The 26,212-nt window shown below is 28.2% G+C and overlaps 1 protein-coding gene and 1 long non-coding RNA gene across 2 annotated transcripts; both read left to right on the forward strand.

Annotated features, from left to right (window-relative positions):
* The first annotated feature begins 4,259 nt into the window (after nt 1-4,259).
* On the forward strand, nt 4,260-14,255 carry LOC112693846 (kelch-like protein 10). Its single transcript, XM_025569095.1, has 8 exons — nt 4,260-4,283; nt 4,348-4,540; nt 5,131-5,382; nt 5,974-6,253; nt 6,339-6,736; nt 8,354-8,527; nt 12,652-13,011; nt 13,939-14,255. The coding sequence occupies exons 1-8, from the start codon at nt 4,277-4,279 to the stop codon at nt 14,210-14,212; spliced, it is 1,938 nt and encodes a 645-aa protein (XP_025424880.1). The 5' UTR covers nt 4,260-4,276; the 3' UTR covers nt 14,213-14,255.
* Nucleotides 14,256-20,504: 6,249 nt separating this feature from the next.
* LOC112686512 lies at nt 20,505-23,203 on the forward strand. Its single transcript, XR_003148898.1, has 4 exons — nt 20,505-20,773; nt 20,835-20,924; nt 22,127-22,685; nt 22,743-23,203. It is a non-coding gene; the product is annotated as an uncharacterized LOC112686512 (long non-coding RNA).
* Nucleotides 23,204-26,212: the final 3,009 nt, after the last annotated feature.

Raw genomic sequence — 26,212 nt, forward strand, 5'->3', positions numbered from 1 at the left:
GGCTTCAAAAAGTAGCCCTTTTTTTTTGATTAATTGATTTGGTAATTAATAAACGATCAACATACGAAATTCCTCGAAATGGTAGTCATTTAATGTGATACCTACCGAAAAAATGTTGATTTGCATATTTTAATATATTAATGCATATACTTATACATGTTAAAGATTTTTTAATGCATATTTGGTTGGTTTTTAATACATATAAATCCGCGCTATAATCATAACTTATTCATCAAAACTTAATTTCGAAAAAATAAATATTGTTTATGATAAAGCGTCAAACACGTGAATGCAATTTTATGAATATTATCAACATCCAATAAAAAAGCATGTATATAAGAAGTAGCGGAAAAAATTCAACCTTAAAAATTTATAATATTATTGTTGTGATCCATTAATATATTAGTGTTATATATTAAAATTGTATTTTTAATAACATTAAATTTAATTTTGTACGCGGCCTTCGATGAAAATCTTATTAAAAATATAGCCTACATAAGTAAAAAGATTATTTACCCCTAGTCTTCTATAATACCTAAAAACGGTTTTGACTGTACTATTTTGGTGAGGTAACTGAAAAACCACCCCTTCTCTGTTTTTCCTCCTAAAATCGAAAATTAAACGTCATAATAATGGAATTAAAAACCATTATACAAATAATAATTATCGAAGAATAATACCTATTACCAATTAAAATAAATAACAATACATATATTTTTATATGTACTTAAATATATAATAATTAATAACAATATAATAAGTAATTGATGGTAATAGTATCCTTATATATAGTATATAGTGTATAGGGATAGTAATACAGTAGTGAACACTTTAAAATGGCGGACGCACAAACGTAAGGACGATAACAAATGGAAATTATAAGGAAAAAATATTAGAATAGAGAAAAATTTTAGAAAAATAAACTATTATTGATTAATATTTCTAAATTGTATTAGTACCTATTTATACATGCAATACGCATTATTTGGTGTAGGTACACTCGAGTAAGTGTTATATTAGACGAGTTTAAATATTTCCGTACTATAAATACTATGTTTAATTAAATAATAGTAATATAAAAATTGTAAACAAATTACATGTATAATATTAATCGTCGAGTTGCAACAAGTCGAAAATCCTAATATTCATCAGAACCGTGGAACGCAAACAAATACTAAACCATAATTTATTATGAAGTAATTTCTACATATTTTTTTTTTTTAGTATTGTATTATTTATCTGTTATTATTATACATAACCTTGAGTTGTAAACACTATAAAATAATATAAATGTATTTATTTTTAATTATTATTTCTTTGATTCTGTAAAATTTATACGCCAAGTGAGTAATGAATATATCAGTATATAGTATTTACTGTTTTCTATTTATTTGCATTTCATACTCCTGATGAATATTAGGACTTTTTTAATTATTATCAAACTCCATATTTAACGTGTTCCAAGTTATTTTTATCGTTGTAATCAGTATAGGTCTGGCTCACCCGGATACCGAATCGCTTGGGGCTCTGAGCTTTATTCTTAAAATAGGGGAACATCACAACTACTTTAATATGAAAAATTATAGCCATTATTTCCCTGAATTAAATTGATTTTATGTTATTCTTACCTTAATCTTAAAATATTGTACACGTGATAAGTTGTATAATCGAACTAGGTATAACCCCTATAATTTATACATTTTTGTTCTCTTGATCAAATTCAAACGAATATATATATATATATATATATAAGTACTTTGAAAAATTGAGATACGTGTTGTTAACGATTACACATACAAATTTATTTTCTGTGAACGAGCGTTTTTAAAACTATACATTTTGAAAACTTAACTCAGGTTTTCTACAACAGCCAAAACATCTTGAATGAAAATAAAAGATGATTTACATTTTTAAAAAATGATGAAATAATTGATTAGTTATCATAATTTAGCTCCAAATCATACAGATTATTATTTTAACTCGTTAAGTATATTATTATATTAATTAAATTTAATCAGTTTTATTGCTTCAAATAAGTTTTATTATAGTATTGTTTATTATTAAAATAATAATGTGTCACTGTGGGACAGGGGGGGGGACTAGAGTCACGTGGCCCGTACCTTCTAGAAGACCTGTCGTCTCAGTCTTATATACAACATTATTTTATAATCTCATTTGCTATAGTATAAGTTGCAAATTTAAATATTTTTACTGTACTAAATTATGTACAAGTAGTATGTATATCTTAGCCAAACAAATATAAGTAAAGGGGGCCTGAAACCGATCGATCCCGGAGCCTTCAAAAGTTCTTATCGGCTCTGTCAACATTACCAATTTTTCAATAATAAAACTTTCAAAAAATTATTAGACCAGAGTATTTGATACTGTCTGCGTTTAAAAACATTGTATTAAACTGATTAATCAATTATTTTTAATTTAAGTCACAAAATAATACATAAGAATAATTTTTAAACAATTTGTTACGGAAATAATTTCATAAGCATTAATAAATAATTAATAAATAATAAACATTTAATTAGATATTTAAATAGGACTGCAAAAAAGTAGCTTCTTTTGATTAATTGATTTTGTAATTAATAAACGATCAACATAGGAAATTCCTCGAAATAGTAGTCGTCTAATGTAATACTTACCGAATAAATGTTAATATAATATAGGCACCGGTAAAATAATATAATCTCTGTATGTATGTATGTATGTATCATCACAATAAATATTATTAAAATTTGTAGTAGAGTTCGAGTGTAGTGAGAAAATAATTTTTTTATTGAAAGATATTGAATTTCACTTCAATATTAAATTGTTTAGGGATACATTTTAAATTTTTTGTTGGAATCCCAATCATGAGCCAGACTGACACTGGTTATGTTATCGTGTGTTTAATAAATGTTGATTATGTGTACAATTGTTTTAACATTTTTCACCACTATACAATACTAATAACCAGCAGCGTATCCTGGGGTGGTTTGGGTTGTTATACCCCCCCCCCAAATGTTTAGTGTATGTATATTGTCTATTGATTATAATAAAAACACACAAAATTCAAAAAAAATTTTAAGTTACATTTTTTATAATCCCTCCCCAAAAAAAAAATTCTGGATACGCCAATATTAATAATTATAACATACATATTTCATTATATATTATATTAATAGACAGTATTATAACTATAACATGTACTATAACTACACATACACCTTAAAAAATAGTTCTAACCATATACAATTACGGATGACGAAAGTGTTTTTATACTCAATACTTCCAGGCTAAATCTATACAAGTCGACATTATATGATGAATAGCATAAAAAGTAACAGTTTTCAATTTGTATAGCAATCAATAATGTAACAATCAATGGGTACTTTTTATGATTTAATTGCAAACATGCAATGCTTTTCAACAATGCATTTTTACCATATTCAACCTCATTAATCGTATACATAAGTGTTATACATATAAGAGCATATCGTGTAACATTACATATCGTGGCTTTACAATTTTCTCCCTTTATTCATACGGAATCATTAAACTATTATCATTATTATTAACACTTCTACTTTTAATACTGTAACGATTGTTACATACTATTAATGTCTACTCATGTAATATGGATATTGCTGAGTAGACATCACGTTAATTTACATGTTTACGATATTACATTAAGTCGCGGCAGTTCTGTCACGACGTTCTTCCGATGTAGCTGAACTCCATATTGTCTTGATGTAGTCCATAGTCCGTAAGTCATATTTATATATATATATATATATTAAATAACAATAACTAAACTAAATCAATCTACATTTATTTGTAATATTAAGATCTTTCCTTTTATGCTCCCGAGCTACGGTATAATATATTCACAAGGACTAGAAAACCTTCCCTGAATATCATATATTTAACTGGTCATCCCCGACCACGTTACAATACTATAACTATATTCTTGTAATTTTTTAATAAAATTATTCCAACTGATAAAAAAAAGTCTATTGCCCATAGACTGTAAATAAAACAATTATTTTGTGACTATGTACTAATCTTTATTATGATATATCTCGTACTTGTTACCATGTTCACTAAAGTGTTTAAATATTTGTTATTGAGACCCAATATCAATTTATTTGTATTTTCAGCTATATAACATCGATATAGCTGTAACTATATGTATGTAAAATAAATTATTTTTAACACAATCATTGTGTTTTGAAAAAAGTAAATATAATAACGTTTATTTACGTAATCTTGTCCAAATTACAGCATGGACGGTAAGTAAAAACGAAAAATACCTAACAGTTCATACAAATGTTAATAAAACTATATGATACTCAGTAAATATCAAGGAAGATGAAGAAAAAGATTCAAACATAAGTCAACTAACACGGCAAGTTTCTTTGCACACTTTAAATGGTTTTAATGAACTCCGACTAAATGAGAAACTGTGTGATGGTTCGATAATATTAGATAACGGTGACGTATATCCAATACATCGATCAGTTCTGAGCGGTTCTAGCGATTACTTTAGGTGAGTAGACAAAAAAAAATATGATAAAAATTTGAAAAATCTTCAAAATAACTTATTTTCTACATCCTATGTAATAATACAATATTATTTGTTACGAATAACAAGGTTTATGAAAAAAAAAAAAAATGGAGATAAATTTTAATCGAATTATAATTTGTAATTGTTAATTATATCTATAATAATCATCAATAATTAAAAAAGTATAAAATATTTATATGATTATAATATTTATTTTTTGATTTAAGTTTATTATAAATAAATATTGGACCTTACCGAAAAAATTCGTGTGGAAGCCCAGTGTCTAGTATAAACATTAATTAAAAAAGTTATTTTGTTTATCATATAATCAAAGATAAAACTGATACTACCATTATATCCTTAAAATGCTATATTAAAAAATAAAGCAAATATAGATTTTACTATAATAATCATTGTAACTATTTGTATATTATTGAGAAAAAAGATACTTGTAGCTATTTATAATTGTTGAAAAGACGAATGGCACGAATCAGACGTTACCGGTTATTCTTTTACAAATGTTGATATGTAAATTTATTTATAAGTTATTGTAAATAAGATTTACTTTTTAGGACACTCTTTACTACACTACCCGACAACAATTGTATGAAAATACATTTGAAAACGGTAGAAAGTTCTACAATAGAGCAAATTCTACAGTACATTTATTTGAGACAAGTAGACATATGTTATGATAACATATTAGATATAATGCAGACAGCTGACTATCTGCGTATTGACGGTCTGGTACAACTTTGCAGCAAATCACTAATAGTCGATTATTTGGAACCCGAAAACTGTGTAACTTTACTGCAGTTCGCCGAGTACGTTGTACGAAATATGAATAAACTCGCATCACATTTCGATTTTTATTTTTAGTGTATAATAGGACTGTACCATAGGCGTGCGTATGGGGGGTGTTGGGTGTGTCCAGTCACCCCCTAAAAAGTTATAAATGGATGGGGCCCTACATTTTAAGTCTATGAGCAAGTGGCCTGCATTTTAACTGATGTTGCTGAAATTAAATTTATTAAATTAAATTTTATTCTAAAAATATTTGGTAAAAAATAAATTATACTTCGTAATTGAAAAAAAAAACAAAATAAAATGTTCTAAATTGTTGTGCAAAAACTTATTATGATAATACAACAGCTACAATTGACTGCAAACGTATAAATCATAAATAACTGGAGAAATAATGAGACTCTAGGAAAACATATTCATTGGGACTAACGTACCACAATATTAAATAATAAATTAAAGTTATGTTTATTTAATTACTGGTACATATACATTATAATTTATTCGATATAGCTATTCATTCTGTTAAGATAGGGTCCAAGAGTATTGTAGGCACCCCCCTGAAATATAGGTTTGCGCACGCCTACGGACATATTATAATATGTCGTTTTCAGTTACTACAATTTCGTTACACTGAGCGAAGCGACATACAATTATATTATCAAAGGATTTATGAATATTGTGAAACAAGACAACGATCTTATGAAACTCAAAAGAGAGGAATTCAAAAGAATAATTCAAGACAACCGGTTAAACGTGAAACGAGAAGAATGTGTATGGGAGATTTTAGTGAAATGGGTCGACAAGGATCCTGATAATCGAACGAACGATTTGGCGTTTCTGTTGCCGAATGTTCGTTTTGGCCTAATGAATGTCAAATATTTTGTTGATAACGTAATATTTTTGTTTAGATTGCAAACGGCACACTAATTAAAACTACTATACTTGTAATATTGCAAAACGATTGATCATATTGTAGGTGAAGAACCATCATTACTTACAGAACCGACCCGATTGCGCATCTTACATAACAGAAGCTTTTAAGTGTTTACGTCAGCCGGCTTTGTTGTCGACGAGTCTCCTAGGACCAAAGTTCGCGCAACCCAGGTACCCATTCGAATTATTGTTCGCCATTGGTGGTTGGAGCGGCGGTAGACCGACTGGTTTAATTGAAACATACAACATCAAGTCGAATCGTTGGACACAAATATGCAAAGAAGATCCACTTGGACCGAGATCGTACCACGGTACACTCGTCATAAACAATGACATTTATATCATCGGAGGATTTGACGGGACGGAGTATTTCAATTCTTGTAGAAAATTCGATACGAGTACAATGACATGGAACGAAATAGCGCCAATGCACTCTAAAAGGTGAATATGTCTAAAAATGATTTGTAGATAGTTAAACTAATATATTAAGAATAAAATTTAAGTAAATTGTATTAAATCCTCATAATTATTATTATAGGTACTTGTATACAAACACATTATATATTTGATTATTTAAAATTTACAATATAAAAAAATGTAATTCAATGAACAGGGCTTTCCTTAAAATTGAAAAATGGTTTGCAATTTCTATTTGATATGTTCTGTTTGAATATCATCTAATATGTCGTTATTTAAGCGCACTAACAACTTATTCTCTAAACCAGCGGTCCTCACTAGAATTTTAGAAAGGACCAAATGTAATTTTTGAAAATTACTTGCGGGCCGCATACATTTTTAATAATAATAACCGTAACATTGATTGTTTTTCAGAAAAAATTCCTTTTTTAATTCAACTAGTTTGTCTTATGTTATTTTACATGGGTGGAGATAATTTTTAGAAAATTCAATTTACTGAGTTGTGTAATGACGATTAATATTATAATGTTTTGGAATATTTATGGTTTTACGACAAATTAAATATAAAGCATCGTGTTTCTCACCAGAAATATAGAAAAATTCAATCTCCCAACTGTCTTGAAATATTCTGTGTTCAAATTTGATTTTATGTTTCGTCATGATAGAGAATTAAAATGTACGTGATAAAATACAAACGGACAATAAACAATAATGGATAAACTTATCATACAAGACTCGCGATGGAAATGAATAAACCCATAATCATAGGTACCTGCTTATCTGGCCAACTGGTAATTCAATATAAGTTTAAAACAGAAAGATAAAATAAATAAAAACGATAAGATTAAAAACAACGTTCATTTTATTCTCTGTTCATAGAATTTTGGATTTTAGAGTACAATTTAATTTTAACGCGGGCCGCACTAAATATGTTAAAGGGCCGCGTGTGAGGACCGCTGCTCTAAACGATCGTTAGTAAAACGGTTCTTTAAACCTGTTTTTATATATTATAACGAAAAAATACTTCTTTTGCACGATAATTGAATTGAAAATAAGCTTCAAACATACTTATAAACAATAAATAAGTCATAATATGCATTAATATTCTAATTAAATATTAAAACAACGTTTAGTTTTTTTGATCATTATTACGAGTATTATTATTATTACATTGTTGATCAGTATCAAAATGGTTTTCTTCTTTTTCTACTTCTTCCTTATTAAATTCTTCAATATCAAATTAAATCTGTGTTCTATTTAAATCCTTAATATTTTCATGACGTATATTTAAGTTCTAGCAATTGATTTTAAGTCTAGTAATTTTTGTCTCAGATTTGTAACTTTGATTTGGATAGTATTTGAGCCATTTTTAAAAGAGTCGAATGAATTACATAATTTTTCTAAAGCTGACTTGAACTAAAATTTAACTTGTTTAAAATATTTTGGATATTAATACGATAAATCAGTTATTAGTTCATTTTCGTTTTTAAAGCGATATTCAAGATTATTTATCATATTATCCATAGTTGTATCAAATAAGTCGATTTTACATTTTTTCTATTTTTTTTTTTTTTTTTTTTTTTTTTTTTTTTTTTTCAAAATTTTTTTGAAAATTTTTTTCAAACATTTTTATTTCTATAGGTGTTACGTCAGTGTTGTAGTGCTAAATAATATTATTTACGCAATGGGTGGGTATGACGGTCATCATCGACTAAATTCTATGGAAAAATACGACTTCAGACGAAATCAATGGACGATGGTAATGCCGATGAACTTTCAGAGAAGTGACGCTTGTGCCACAGTTCTAAATAGTAAGTAAAACGTAAAACGTTACAAAAATAAATAAATTAATAACATACTTATTCAACACAGAAATATGTATTAAAAATAAGAATTGCCTTCTATTTCAACATAATTAGATAATATTTTTGCTCAGGATAAATCATCAAATGAACGAAAAAATATTCTGATTAAAAATGGAAAATTTTATATATAATATTTAAAATTGTTTGTTTAATATAACATCACGTAACAAATAAAATATGATATGCACTTTTTCCAAAATCGCAAAATAAATTCATAAATTAAAACAAAATAATTCCTCGACAAAAGTTATACATAGCACCTACATATATATTTTTTTATCTCAAAGCTTGTGAAATATTGCAGTTCGACATTGTTTCCACGATTATATTTTTTTCCGTTGTGATTGGGAGTAGGTACTGCAGAAACCAAAACATGACCGATTATGAATATTTACACTGACATCTCACTTTGATAAATAGTACCCTGCAACGTCGGATTTTCGATTTTATAAAACATTACTTTTCACGGGTCTCTACTTTCTATAATTGTACGCAACAATAGGTGTACGCAAGGTCTGATTATGATCATAATATAAGAAGGGTGAGCTATTACTTTTGATGAGGCTTTCAGCGAGCTTAACATGACAAGTTATGACCACTATAATTGTGTATTGGCAATAAAGTATTAAGTACCATTTTTATATGATACATATTTGAAATTTATTAAATTTGATACCATTTATATATATATATATATAAATAAAAAAAAAAATAAGTCGATACACGGTGGTACCTTTCAACTTGTGGCCCAGGACTATAACCATCCCCTAACCTTCCTTGATCCAGAACTGGGTGAACTTTAGATGCGTAATAATGTTGTGCATACAATGTATGTGCACGTAGTCGGTACGTGAAATTTTACGGCGCCGTTTGTTCCGTATACGTACAACGCATATAAGAATTGAACTATCAGACGCTAACACTGTTGACGCTAATATGATTCAAACTACTGGGACGACATCAATTTGGACGGATGATTTCTTTTTTTTTTTTCTTGAGTATAATTTCAACGTGTTAGAATCGCTGTAAGATCGGATAATAATTGCAATTCCACGATTTTTATAAAAGAAATCGTTGAGGCTAGATAACACTATCGAGTTAGAAGTTCTACCCAAAAAATAGTAAATATTATTTAATAATCTATAAAGTATTGTTTAGTTAGTTTGTGCACGTGTACGCATTATGCAAAGCATACATAAGTTATAATATTAAGCACAATAGTTAAAATTAACAATTAAATGCTTGAAAAATGTAAATAAAAAATCCGTTGTTGTTGATAGTTATAATCAAAGTAAGTCGGATCGAAAAAAATGATTAAAAATTACAAATTTACAATAACATCGTACAAATAAGTGTTGTGCTACTGGTGCTAGTGTTCTGTTAGATAAAACTGGTACTACAAATGCGTTCAATAAGCAGCAGCAAAATGTAAAAATTTAGAATTTCACGTATTTTATGTTGATGGGAAACGCCTTTTACTCATTATATACTTATACGATACTCACTCAGAAATTTATTAATCAAACTAATAGTTAATTTCAGAGAGTATAATAACTTCTTCTTCTGTAGCATATTTTCGGAGGGAGGGTTTCAATCTCCCCCCTCCAAAAATAAAAAAGAGATTAAAAAGCTATAAATGACTTACCACGAAGATGCAGAGAAAGAGAACATTAATTTATTACATGTGGTTGTAAATAACTCTTCATTTATTGTATTTATAATAATAGAATAATATAATTATTAATTCATACTTTATATGTAATTTTTATAATATTATAAGTTCACTTATTTTTTAAAAAAATGTAAATCCCCCCACACAAAAAAATTTAAAATACGTGGCACTGCTTACTGTTATTATTTAATCTCTATAAAATCAGAAAGAAGAGTTTTATTCGCCCGAATTATATATTTTGATCCGGAAATAATACTTTAAACGACCGACTGGTTATATTATTTTCTTTGAGTTCCTAAGAAACTCGCCGCAAATTTCGGTTACGGCCTCATGGGGAGGGGGACAGATTATTCGTGCGCAGGGGTATGCAGGGTATGCAACTGCATACTCTAAACATAGAGTCTTCTTTCTAAAATTACAAAAAATAAATAAAAATTATGACATATTTGATCTTATGTATATTACGTTATTTTGTATTACATTATGATTTTTATTATATTTTTATATTCAGTCCCAGACAGTTTAATTTATTTTTGAAATACAAATCATATACTATAATAACGATTTAATGTGTTAATTAAATTAAGAGGTACAATAATTCAAGCTAGATTAAATAGCTATGAACTACAGAACAAGAAATAGCTATAAATTAAAATCTCGAAAACATTATTGGTGATAATAAGAACTCAACTGTACGCAGAATCGTTTTATGATTACTTTTGATTTTTATCAAATTTATTTTGTTTTTCATTTAAGTATATAATTAAGTTTTTATTTATTTACCCTATTTAAACGTATTACTCAAACCATTTAAAGTGTAAAATATTTAATTTTTTTTTTTTCGTAATTTATTTTAAATTTTAATCATGAAGACAGTTATAACGATTAATAAATAGCTATTTAATTATTTTTTTCGGGAATAAAAATTAAAATTTTAAATTAAATAGTTATTAAGATCAGCATTTCGAACGCTTAAATTAACTTTTAGTTTTAGGGGGGGAGGTTAGGCAGTGGCTAAGCCTTTTGCCTTTTATCCTTTTGCATACCCTGAGAAAGAGGTCTGCGCATGCCTATGATTCTAAGACCGTGGTAGATAAAGATTTGATGACTGGTTTAAAAATTAAAATACACGGCATTGACATCGGAAATGGAAATTTCTTTTAAATGGAAATTTTGCTTTTAGAAAATTTAATTGTATTATTATTATTATTATAAAACAAACGTTAATGTTATCGTATTTCTTAGATTTTTATTGATCGATTTTCAGTCGGGTACCACAAATTTTATATTTTCTCGTATCAGGTGTCCTAACCTGCACCTATTTAGCTTGTAATTCACGGCTCTTTAGAATTCGCCTCAACATTTTTTTTCTTTGTACATTAAAATCATACGAACGACTATTAACTTTGACTATGTCTGATGATAATATTTTTAATTCGAAACCGGTCGTACACTTAGACATGGCTTCGGAAACCTACTTTTAGGGGGGTACCAAGTCCCTAGATAAAGACTTTAATAAAAACACATACATTTTAAATAATAAACTCTTAACGTCTATTTCTAGTCTTAGCAAAAATATCTAAAATGTCATATGTACATAATATGTATGTATATGTATACGTAATTATACAAATCAATTTCTCTATGAGCATTAACTAAACATATATTGGACAGCCTTTCTTCAATCATTCTCGAACGAAGCCATGTTTTCACTTTTTTTAGAGTTGAAAAACTTTTTTCCGCAGTAGCGACGCTTACTGGTAAAGTTGCATGTATATGTAATATACGCACTGATATAAATTTGGAGTTATTCTAACTACAACGAGTGTCAATGTGATACATATTTGAACGTCAGTTTTGCGCTAAGGATGTATAAGTGTCACCCTAACACCAGAACTATAATCAAATTTCTAAAACCACTAATCGTTCATTTGCCTAACCTACCAACTCAATATAAAGAAAACGTGTAATAAACATATTCAAAGTGTTATTCATCGAGGAAACATAGATTTATTATAGGAAACTCTAAGGCTTGGGGGGACTTCCTAGGCACCTCTTCGAAGCCGTGCTTGCGTACATAACATATATAATAATAAAAAAAAAAAATAAAAAAAAATCGTTTTTCGGACTTTACGGTTTTGCGATAATTTTAAAAAAAAAAAAAAAAGACTTTCCTACGAAAAGGTTGCCGACCGTCGGTATGCGTGGACATTGAAATAGGACATGTGATTTTGTGATGCATCGACACCCCAACGAAATCGAACATCGCTCCCCGCGTCGACCGGAACGGGCTCGATTGCCGAACTCGACTGTCAAAGTCGGTTTTTTCTTCTCTGCGCGAAGAAGTTTCATTCGAAAAAAAAACACATAATAACACGACTGACGTCCGTTTGCAAAGACAGGATATATATCACGGGCGGGTTCGACGGACAGTCGTGCTTGAACTCGGCGGAGACGTACAACGTGGAGACGAACGAGTGGAAGCTGCTGCCGGCCATGCGGACCAGGCGCAGCGGCGTGTGCTGCATCGCGTACCACGGGCTGCTGTACGTGCTGGGCGGCTGCGACGGGTCGTCCCGGATGAACGGTTGCGAGAAGTACGACCCGGCCACGCGCAAATGGTCGCCGGTGGCCGACATGCGCAGCACCCGGAGCAACTTCGCCGTCGAGCTGCTGGACGACACGATATTCGTGGCCGGTGGTTTCAACGGCGTGACCACCATCGCGCTGGCGGAACGCTACGACGGCCGCACGGACCGTTGGTGCGTACCGCTGGCCACGCACACTGTCGAATAGTACTTAGCACATTGCACTGCGTATAACCGTTTCGACTCGACACGATGTGCGTTTCACTTATCGTTCGCCCGCGCCGATAACTGTTTATTTCCGAGGAGCAGATTCATTAATTTGCGATGGGAGGGGACAAGGGGGTGAATGGATCGCGATCAACATTATGTTTCTGTCCCATATCGATCGCAATCAGTCGATTCCATATCGAATAATGCTAAATTGTGTCGTATCGACCAGCCGTTCGTTCGAATAGTTACAAAATCGTAATGGAAATACTTAACGTACAGCAAATGCGTGTCTCGATGTACTTGTGTATTCGATTACCGTTGTAACACGTAGAACATGTAAAATCGACCGCAAACTATGGTTCACTAAAATTGTAAAAATAAAACCGATTGCAGGCGACAAATTCAAACCGACTTTCGATTTAATAGGTCCGTGTAATCAGCAGGAACTAATGCGCTCGCCCGTCACCATTCCTCCATCGTTTCTTACCCGAGAAAATGAGTTCGTCTTGAATTTATTTAATTTATCTTTCCGGATAAATTCGATAACGGATCGATTTCGGTTTTCAGCTCGGACTGCACAATGAAATATGTTGGTCAAATGATTAAGCCGAAACAACCACGATTATTCTATTTACCGGCAACTTTTATGTAACAACAATCATAATAAATGCGAACTTCATAGTTTTCGTTCTTGGTTTCTATACTAATGTTGTTTCCCACCGAAGTAATTTTCATTTATATTTTCTGTGTAATATGTGAAAATAATTATTGTGCTGTCCCGGTTCTAAGTGACATTCCTGAACCCGTTTAAACGCACACCCAACGTATCTCAACGTTCCCAACACCATCGTTTATTATTTCTGAATACTAATTATGCGCTAATCCCTCAAGGTCCGATGTGAAACACATGAAAGTGTTTAGATCGGCGCTGTCGGCGTGCGTCATAAAGGATTTGCCCAACATCAAACGTTTCTTGCGTTCGTACAGATTTCACCGGGAAGACAGGAAAACATTCAATAAGAACAATCAACCAGGCGACTACAGTAATGCTGCGATTTTCGCAATTCAATCCCAAATGCTTAACGGGTATCAAATTAATCGTCACAGATCGGATGTTATCTATGAAGAAAACGAAGAGCCAGACAACGGAAATCCCCACGAATGATCTATTCAATATTTTAAATAAATTCTAAATCTCAAAGCCAAAAATTTACTAATCCCACATAATTTATTTGTGTTACAAACTATACCATTTCTTGAAATTAATTTCCTTATATTATTTATATTGTGTAACATAAATAGGTAAGTAAATAAAATACTTAAATTTCATTAACGAATTGTGTAACAATGTAATAATTGAATTGAATGATTTATCGTTGAACATTTAATGATAATTCACATATTATTTAATTAAATAGTTTTCAACTAAATATTATGTATGATCTTGTTATCATAATTATTTAATTAAAATATATAGTTATAGATACATTGCATAATAGAATTTTTCATTAAATTTTATAAATTATAAATCACAGATCCAGGCATTTTTAAATCATCCTACTGTTATCCATAATATATTTTTTCTTGAGAAACTTAAATATGTTATGTACATAAGTACTAATCAGTGTTACATAAAAAAGTGTATAAAACTAAGTGTACTAAGTGTACTAACAAAGTATGGCATTATGATTAATATTCACATTTTATTCAGATAAATTATTTATTTTACTTATTACTTAATAACGAGTACGAATTAGTATAATTATTGTAAGTTCACACGATAATGCAAAATCCAAATGACGCATAACCGAAATGGGAAAAACCGCCTAAGTTTTATTTCGGAATCTTCATACTCTTTGAAAACATTTTTAAACCGGCTGTCAGCCTGACGCAACATTATTTAGTCGCCTCTTACGACCGGCTGAGGAACCGTGGAAGTATTCTGATCCCCTTCCACAGGGGAAGTATAAAATATCCAAGTAGGAGGAAAAAATGTATACTTTTTGTTAATATATTTGAAAAAACTAGTTTTTTGATTAATGAAATTTTTTCTTATTAGTCAAAAGTAATAAAATTATAAACTCGTTTGATATTTTTATTTATTTTTTAAGAATTTTGAAATAGTAGTTAATTAGTATATAATAATAGGTACATTGCACCAGTGGCGTATCCAGAATGACATGGGGTGGTTACAGGAATAAAAATATATCTACAACATAATATTATTATCTATATGTATATTTTAAAATTGTTTTCGTAACATTTACATTTAAACATTTACTTTTTGTTTTTTTAACATAGGTAAAAAAAGAATCAATTTTTCCCGATGATTTTTTATCACTTTCCGAATGAGCCTAAAATTATTTAATTATAAAATAAAATCATATTTTATAATATCTACTAGTTATAATATAATATACTATACTATATATAATATAATATTCGAAAAAAATTATTTAGTATTATAAAATTAATTAATTTTGTTAACACTTACCATTTTAATTCTGTGAAACGTAAGACTATAAATGTAAAGACGTCAACTTGTTCATACAACTTCTCGGATAAGAAAGAAAGAAATTTAATAACTACAATATTTCCAAGATCAAAATAATAGTATTTATTGATTGTGATTAATGTTTTGTGAAAAATACCTAAAATATCTATTTGTAAAACTAATATACACTCTTTTAATCTATAATATACAATGACAATATTTATGATCGCCCGTATTATTGAGAACATTATTACTTGTTTATAATATTACATTTTCATATTTGGATACTTGGTTAATTGGTTAATATTAAACGCAACTGATCTATTAATATTGATCGTAATAAAACGCGAGAAATTAATAAAAATAACATTAAAAAAAAAGGCTCAAGGGGTGTTTTGAACCCTCAAAACCACCCCCGTGGATACGTCACTGCATTGCACACATATATTTATGTATTAATACATTGCATTTATATGTTCTTATATTTTTAACATTTATTTTACTCAAAACAATTTGATATTACTCACTATGTTTAAATACCCAGGAACTATCAATATATCATCGAAATACTTAGATCTTTATAGGATCGATTATAAGAATATATAATTATTCAGCATCCAATATATTTTCTTTGTAATTGATTATTTATTATTGTATTAATTTACTTAAATTTTTGTTTAAAATTACGATTTTGATCTATGAATCTATGATTAAACGCAATTAATAATATTATACAAATTTTAAATAATTTGTACTAAGTATAATAGTATAGCACAAAATATGCAAGTTGTATTTATTATATATAACATCAACTAGTAATATCTGTCAGTTGATTATGTACTTATCATATAATATTTTTTTTTTTTAGATAAGTAAATAATAAAATATTTTATCTCATTTTAAATCAGATATTGGTTTAAAAAATTACAGTATTATGACTGAGTATTGACTTTTTTTATTTTCAGTAACCATAAAAATTTTAAAATATTGAAAATATGTCCTCAAATCTTCGATAGTCAGGTATAGTACAAGAATTATTTCAAGCGAGATCAAGTATCATTACTATGTCAAATACTAAAATCACATACATTAATCACTCAATGCGTCATACAAATCAGACGAATAACATTATTTTCTAAATCTCAAATCAACTTTTATTTTTTAACTATATTGTTTTAGTGTATATAAACATACATAATTCTCAACATAAATGTAGATGTTTATATTTTATATAATATATTCTTAGCCCATTAACTTTTGTGTACACTTTAGATGTTATCGGAATATTGTTACAGTGAGTTTTTATCAAAATAAATAAAAATTATAAAATGTTGGAGAAAATTATAAATTTAATAATATCAGTTACGGTGATCATATTATAATTTATTTGAAATGAACTTGAATACTATACAATTTATTTATATTACAATTTTTTGTAATGTACTACAATCGAACAGGTATTTTTATTTCTGGTGCAAAATGAGAAAAATATTAATCTCTATTATCATGTTTTTAATATGCTCAAGTATGGTAACCCGCATTATTATTTTAAAGAGTATGTATCATTATCGTTACATTATTAACCAGCAACTTTATCGTGTGCAATATCATCATAAATTATCAATAAATAATGTGCATTACAATTAATGAATTAAAGATGTAGCCACTATCTATCATCATTATAACAAGACATGCTAATTTTTATCGAAGGAGTGTAATAAATAATAGAAATTATTTATAAGTACAAAGTATATAATAAAGTATTCAAATTATAACTATTAATAAAAAAAAAATGATTAAATACAATATTACATTATAAATCAAAGTCAACCTTGCATGACATTCTAAAAAATGTATTGATTATTTTTTTCAATATTTATTGGGATCAGTACTGTAACTAGGAAATTTGACGCCCGAGGCTAATAAAAATGTAGCGTCCTTCCGTAGATGGAAGTATGGAGTGTATTCAAAACTTTTTATTTTTCGTACACTACTTAAGAACACATTTATACCAATAGCGACTGAAGAGGGCATACCCATTTGCCCCCACCCTCTAAATTTTACACTGATAGGGATACTTCGGTGAACTTACATTAACTGTTAAACGATCTTTACTGTAGATATTCCTCAAATAGATCCTCAATTGGATTTTGTAGTAGTCTGCATAACGTTTTAGCTATAGAAATAAATGACAGGACATCGAGAGCATCGTAGATTCGTAAGAAAATCATTAGCAACAGGAAAATCCAAGAAGTTCGCTGTAAGACAATTGGATGTGACTCAGATAATTTTGCTCCATTTCATCCCCACAGCGATCGTGGGCGCACTGATGCCGTTCATCGGGGTTTCGCCTAAATCCAACTAAATCATTGTGTGTATACCTACCAGTTTCCAGTAATTAACACCGATTACGGAATTACGAAATGGTGAGCGTCGAACAATAGATTTAATTTCGAATTAGTTTCACTCATTTAGTCTTGTAATTACTCAAAATATATAAATGATCTTAATAATGTCCAGTATAAGTTTTTGAAAATAATTGCTATTATCTCTAACATATATATCTCTAGAGATACTGTACTTAAATGTTGTTGAAAACTTCTTGAGCTTAGAATCATTGAGTTCAAGACGTAAATTAGCAGATACTATGCTATTTTAGCATAATATCTGCTAATTTACAACATTTTAAACAACCTCATTGACTGTCCTGAGTTATTATATGATATTGATTTTCGTAAACCATATAGTAACACAAGAATACTAGACCTATTCATAATTTCTGACTTTAATACCAATAGTGAAAATAATACGTTATTTTTAAGAGCTTTTGTATTGGCCAATAGGATTTCCGTCGAATTACATTTTCTTATACTTACTCGCAATAGATATATTTAAATTTAAGGCATTAGAAACTGATAAAATGATTATATTAATACTAGGTATGATAAAACAATTGTATAAAATTGTATTTATATACATACGTCAGAAATGTTACATTAGTTATTGTAATATAGTTAAAAGGGTATTTGCTCGTGGACATCAAAAAAAAAAAATAAAAAAAAATACACTGTCGGCGAGCGGACGGAGGTTAGCAATCATGTCGACGCCTGTATGGTGTGGAAAACCGAAATGAAATCGACACCGCGCGGCGTTTGAAGACTGCAGAACGAACACCAGTGCCGAGACGTGTTCGTAGGGCCGCCCGAACACGTTTACTGGCGCTCAGCACGTACGCACGCGCGAGTGACCACGAGACTATGTCACGGCCGGACCACAAGTAATACATGTTCGTCATTCGTATGCACAACACACGGCTGCGCTAGGTCACGACGGTTGTACCGGAGAAGTCGCGAGTGAACACTGTCACTGTCGGAAACGCATTCCGATGGGCAGATGATGGTCATTTGAAGCGAACGCTTGCGATTTCCCCGTAGAATCATTGATCGCATGGAAATCCGTAATGATCGACCGCAGAATATATGATCCTTGGACCAATGAATGTTATGTTATGTTATGTTATGAATGTTCGCAGAAGTAGTCAGATACAGCAGTTGGCACAGTGTTGGTTTTACGTGGGGGGGGGGATCCATGGGGTTTGAACCCTCCCCAGATCACGCGTTTAGGTTGTGATATATTATATTTTATACTATATTTATTATTATATGCGGATATACGCTTGTACGCTTATAAATAAATCTGGTGATTTCAACCGTATGGCCCGTATTATATTTGAACGCTTGTTACCTACTTAGGTATTTATATTTTATTAGAAATCACGATGTTTTCGATATTTATTGTTGGTGATTATCATATCGTTTGGTCTTTCGAAGAGCATACATTATTAGATTATTATTGAGATTATTATTAGCGATAAACTGATGATTTATTTATTTATTCATTACTATTGTTAGTGTAAGAATTACCTACATTTGAAGGGTACAAGGAGAAAACCAGAAAAGTCACTTTTTTCCATAATGGTTATTTTGGTATCAAATTATTTGTTTTGACGTATTCTATAATTCAAGAAATCGAATCTGGGAAAAAAGCAGATTAGTCGTGAGTTATGACCACCGAAAGTTTTGGCATACAGGCAAAAACTATTAGGTTTTGAAATTAAAAACGCGTTTTTCTCGAAATAAATAAAAAGTGACTTTTCCGGTTTTTTCCCTGTACCCTTCATTTTAAAACTTTAAGTAATCATTCATTAATGGGTTAAACATTTTTTGTTTTCATATATTATAAAATAAAGTAAAAGAACCCCCCCCTCCCTTAGAAAAAATTAAAATAACCACTACTGAGTTGGCAGGAATACGAAATACGGTTCACTGAAAGGTCGAACAGATATTTTCTTAATGATATCGATATTTTTCAATAATTAATTATTTTACTCAATTAATTAATATAATAACCATGGCTGATAAGGCAACGGAATGTTCTAGCTACAACACGGATTTCAATCCGTAGTTAAATTATTCATAGAACTACTTTATTATCTAAACTAGGTTTATAATTTCAATTGTTTTCAAATCATTTGTTGTACTTATTAAACGATAAGCATATAAGAATACAACATATTTATAGTTATTATATTTTATTATAACATTTATGTATTCATTTATTTATATTATAACATTATTGTATGAACGACTTACAGAAAAGTTTCAATTTTAGTTATTCCATCAGTAAAATAATTTTCAAATGTATTTCTTGCGTTTTTCAAAGTATAAAGGTAATTGCTTTAGCTGTGTTTAAATTATGACTACAATCGTTGGTTATGGTTAAAACAACTGACAATATATGCTAATAATTTTTTCAAGCGTAAAAGAATTATTTTTTAAATACTGTTCGTATATTATACCAACTCAAATGTCCCGCCATATAACAACCGTTTAATGATAATATAACGGATCGGCATCGTATCACAATCGTTATCATAATGATTAATTCATTATGTGATAATTTTTATGTTTTCTAGTTTTTCGAGTGAGTTGTGTATTATTACGTTAAAATTCAAGTTTTCAGTCTCACCAAAAAATTCTTTGCTCTTCAAGCTTTATTTGTATTTGTGTGTTACTAAAACAATTATCATCGATGACTCTAACCACCTACATATTTTCACTCCTCGTTTATTTGTCTATAAACATCTGAACACCTCAGATTTGTTTTCGTCTTGTCCTTAGACTCATATCAAGATCACGTTTTCATCTTTTGAACTATAAATTCGGCCATTCGGTAAATATCATTGTTTTAATTTACAATTGCCTGCCATAATTTATTTGTTCTATTGTTCTAGGAGGGTCAATTATACCAGTGGATATAGGCAATATAATAAACGTGATTGATTGGGTTCGTCTCATCATTGATGCAGACTTTTTTTTTCAAAGTAATTAATTACATTATTATTATTATTATTTTTTTACTTGTGAAATAAGTACAAGTAGATGATCATTATTACCAAACTGCGAAAGAAGGGTAATGTGTTTAATGTTACAGTATGTATGTTCCTATCTACCACCTAAACTAATGGACCGATTTTGATGAAACAAAACTGAAATAATTCATTAGTTTCGGAAGTTTTCTAAGTTAGATTTCATAATTGAAGGAAGTGAAATTTACTTTATGTTTTATTGCTCTTTATTGCCTTTATCAATTGGTAACGTTCGTCGTTTATCGTCACTGATACCGGTCCTATTATGCCATAGTATTATAAAATTATGTGACGGTCACCAACTACCCATGATAAATCATATATCATATGATAAAAATTCATTAAACAAATGAACTCGTTTAAGAAGTCTACAAAGTTAATAAAAAAAAAAAAATAATTTAACAGAAAACAACCAGATTATTGAAAGAATTATGTTATAAAAATAAATAAAAAAAAAAACAAAAAAATGTACTCAAATGTATGTAAATTTGTTGTTTATAATACGCTTAATATTTTTCATTGATCAATAATGAGAAACTTTGTATTAAGTTTTCAGAGCTTTTTGAAAAATAGAAATATTGATATTTTACAAAAATAATTTAAAAAACATAACATTGTTCGAACAGAAAAAAATTAAAAAAAAAATTGGAAATCTTTTGAAAATTATCCTATTTTTAGTAAACAATAATATAAGCACTCAGTAAATATTTAAAATTGTTTTAATTATTATTTTTGAGTTTTATCAAATAATGGTGTTTTTTTTGTTAGTTTTCGTAATTATTATAAAAACTATTGTAAATTTTGTGAAATAACGTGGAGTGGATGATTTAAAATGTTTAAATTTGAAAATCATTCACACATCTGATAATACATATCTATGTCTATTTTAGCACAGCCTTAGTTCCAAAGTTGAATTTACTATTCATGTTAAAATCCTTTATATTTTTACCTTTTCTATTTTCTGTAGTGACCTATTATATTTGGTAAAATGAGACAATATAAACAATTTTTTTTTTTTTTTTGTGGTATATGCCTTTGTGTCCCATATAATTTCTAATTTTATACAAAAAAATTTCACATAAAATAAAAATTGATTATGTGTTAAGTTTAATTTATTGTAAAAAAAATGTTTAATACTTTGTATTTTATTTATTTAGATCATATAATCTAAAAACGAGAAAAAAACATTTGTTTCTAAATCCTCAAATTCAGCTGGTGATGTTTATTGAATTTGTTATGGGCTACCATATATGACATAACCATGTATAAATAGAAATTATGTGCAACACAATATTTTAAGAATTGCTTAAAACAGCATGTTGTTATATTTAACTAATTGGTCGTGAGCCGAGTATTAATTGGAAGGTGCAACGAAAGTTAATCTATATTCTTAGAATACTATATTGGGAACGATGCCTATCGCTGGATACTGCTAAACAACAAGGCCTATGACGTTAATCGAGCAATATAAAGAGGGATCAAAATGACCACAATTCAGAGTTCTAGCCACGAAACTACAAGTTACTTCACGTCACTCTATGTTGTATTTTGTTAAAACACTTTGAAAGTTAAATAAACGTTTAAGTTAAAGTCTTATGTCTTATTAAATAATTTAAATACATCTTCGACTGCACTACTTGGAATCGAGCCGGTGGCACGTAACAATTATGCAGCAAGTAAAATTAAGAATAAAGTGACTTTTTCATCTCATGAAAGGTAATATATAAATTTTGAAATTTTAAATAATTGAATAATAATAATTTTAATTTTTAGATGAAACCAGGTTGATTGCTCAATACAGTTTACACTGAGGATTAAGGACAAAAACATTACGAGAAAACGCTTACTTATTATTAAAAATATTTTGGAACTTTATTTAGAAGATCCACAGAATAAGATTTAAGCAGAATAACATGGCTGCTGTATCTAAATGTTTTTTATCAGCCACACCTTAATTTTATAACCATTGATCCAAAAATATTTGAATCTGTCTATTTTATAACGACCCATGTACAGTGATACATTGTCGTCCTAATAATAATTATATTTATTCATAACTTAATTTTATTATAATAAACTTCTATTTCATTGTCAACCAATTATTATTACTTTTGTTTTTTTTATATTTTAAATATACGTACCACCATTACAATTTATCTATCATTTAAATCCAGTTTTAGTTTTACGTACACATACCGAAAACTACGTGTACCATAACAAAATGACATAATATAAAAACCAAATATTAAAAAATAAAAGTATAATTATATTTTACAACCAATATATTATACACTTAAATTTAATAAAATAAAAGGATATGTGAATTTTAAATATTTATAATTAGTATTTATTGGTATAAATCCTTTTTTTTTTAGATTTATTATTAAGATAAAATAAATTTAAATTGTTATATTTTAGAAATAAATGATGTAATTATTATATAAATTGTAAACATAATTCTGAATTCATCTATTAATGGGAAGATTTGATATTGATTGGTTGAGTACTTCAAAATAAATTTAAACAATTTTGATAACAAATAATTTTTATATTGCTTATCTATAATTTATGAATTTAAACAAAATTGAATCTATTTTAGGTGACAGACAACAATCTATTTATACTACTTATTATTATAGAATTATTATCTAATTTTAGTATGATCGAATAATATTTTACATTTATGTTATTTAATTTAACAAAACTAATGACTTTATGTTGTTAATTGTAAATATTCAATTGCATAAATTGTAAAATCTAATTGAAATTAAATTCTCTCATTAAATCATTCCTATTTATTAAATGTGTTTAATATATTTATACTTAAAACATTACATTAATTTTCTCAAATAATATAATTAAAATTTTTTTACACAAATAAATAACTTTCTGATTATTAAAAATGTCAAGTTTATATACTAACAACACATTTATAAAATTTAGCTGTAATAATAATTGATTCATTTGATTCTCAGCTATTTATTTTTATTAAACCATGATTAATTAATATTATATTATATTACATTATTTTTTTGTTATTCACCATATATAAACATACAAATTATGTACATTATTTTTTTTCAAGTTTTAATCAGTGTAATAAATTTCTTTACAAAAATTCACTCCTTATTCTGGATATTAATGCTTATTGTTTTATAGTTTAATCTGTCTAAAAAAAATATTTGATTAATGTTAATAATAAAAAAAAAAAAATGTTAAATAATTAACTACAGGTGTAAGGTGTACTGATACAGCGAACAAATTTTAATTACTGACAGTAAAACACAGCATTGAATCATTAAAAATAAATTCATTTTTATTCTATTAAAATGAACCCAAAGTTTTCATATTTTATTGGTAACTTTTTAATTAGAAATATTTGTGTGATTATGTATTATATTTTTTCATATAATATATAAATTATATACTTTTATACACATCTTATCCCTTCTATTGAATAAGCTACAGAAACTTAATATATCTTGTTAACACTATATATTAAAATATATGAACTACATTATGTTCACAAATATAATGAATAAAATTTAATTAAAGTAAAACAATTTTATTGTTAAAAAATAAACTTAAATGAAAATAAAGTCTTTATAAATAAAATTTATACTAAAATAATTTAAATAAAATAACCATTCATGTTATTGCAATGATTATTTAAATATTTATATTTCAATTTATTAGTAAAGTTTAAAATTAATACCTTTACTTAATAAAACAAATATACATTTGTTCGAGAAGTTTTTTGGCTTGCAGAATGGACAATCTCCAATGGGTCAATTATAGTAGTAACGTGTTACTCCAAACAGAGACTACCCTATAATGGATTTAACAATCGATATAAATGTATAATTGTGTAACTGTAATTTCTAAATACCAAATTTGTTATGTTTAAAACAAAGTGTTTTTATCAAAATGTTTAAAACTGTTGTAAAACATTTATTTGTACCATTATCATTATTGTTTAAAATGTTCAAAACTTCTGTATTAAACATGTTTTTATTTAATTTTTAAATTATTTAGAGTTAATGTTAAAACTATGGGATATATATATATATATATATATATATATATACTCAGAAATCGGGATATAGTAAATACTAAAAAAATAACATTAAACTATTTTAAAATTTTTAAGTTACGAGCAGAGGCGGAAATAGAGGGATATTCATCTAAATTTTAGATGGTGTCATTTTTTTAATTTATATTTCTATTATTAACTGCTAGTTTGTTATTTTTAAAATGTTTGATTATAATATGTTTAAAACTCAATATGTATGATTATATGCTAATTATTAGAAAAAATTATAAGGAAGGGTATTTGATTTTTGCTCTATGTTAGGGCCTAATTTTAACATTTTCCCAAGGTGTAGAAATTCATAATTCCTCTCTGGTCACGAGTAATTACTAAGTTATTATACACACAACACATGAGACACGAGTAACTAACTGCTAGTGGTTATACAAGAAACTTAATAACTGATGAAGTGATAGACAAAGATGATGGTTTTTGACCGTGAAGCGGCGATGTCACATGGGTATACGTCAAGTTGTATTGATACACTATGGTATACCGTATTACTGCAGTTAAGATTATTAGTTAAATCTAACTATTACCACAATGTGGTAATCTATCACTGCCGGCGCAGTTATTTAGTTTTGTATGACGAGACGGCAAGACGTAAGCAACCGAGCACGTGTGACTTGCATTCTCCCTGGTCTTCACAGCGTAATCGGCACTCTTGTCACGACGCTTTTGGCACTTCAACTACTTGCCATCGATGGTTCATTTCTCGCTCATTCGTCCATTGTCCGTCCTCGACGCAATATCTTCAATTCATGTAAAAATAAAGTTTTTTTTAAATAAATAGTTAAAAACATGACATTTTAAAAATAAATAAACAAAAAAAAAACATGAAACATAATAATAACTCTGGCTTATCGCTTTTACAAAAAAATAAATAATCAACTTATCAAAATAATATTAGGCTAAATACTGATATTTATTTACAAATAATTATAAAAGAAAATAATAATATACAGATATAAAGTTATTGTAATAAATACAGGTTACTATAAAAGTTACTAAACTATGAACGAAGCATTATTTTTCAAGAAGTAAACATGTATAATACGTAATTGAAAGTAAAAATATCAAATCATAATACTGAAATAAACAATCTACCTATATTAATTTTTTGGAAATATATTAATTTATTTGAATTCTTATG

Source organism: Sipha flava, unplaced genomic scaffold (assembly GCF_003268045.1).
Source record: "Sipha flava isolate LNK unplaced genomic scaffold, YSA_version1 0_pilon_pilon, whole genome shotgun sequence".
NCBI classification, from domain to species: Eukaryota; Metazoa; Arthropoda; class Insecta; order Hemiptera; family Aphididae; genus Sipha; species Sipha flava.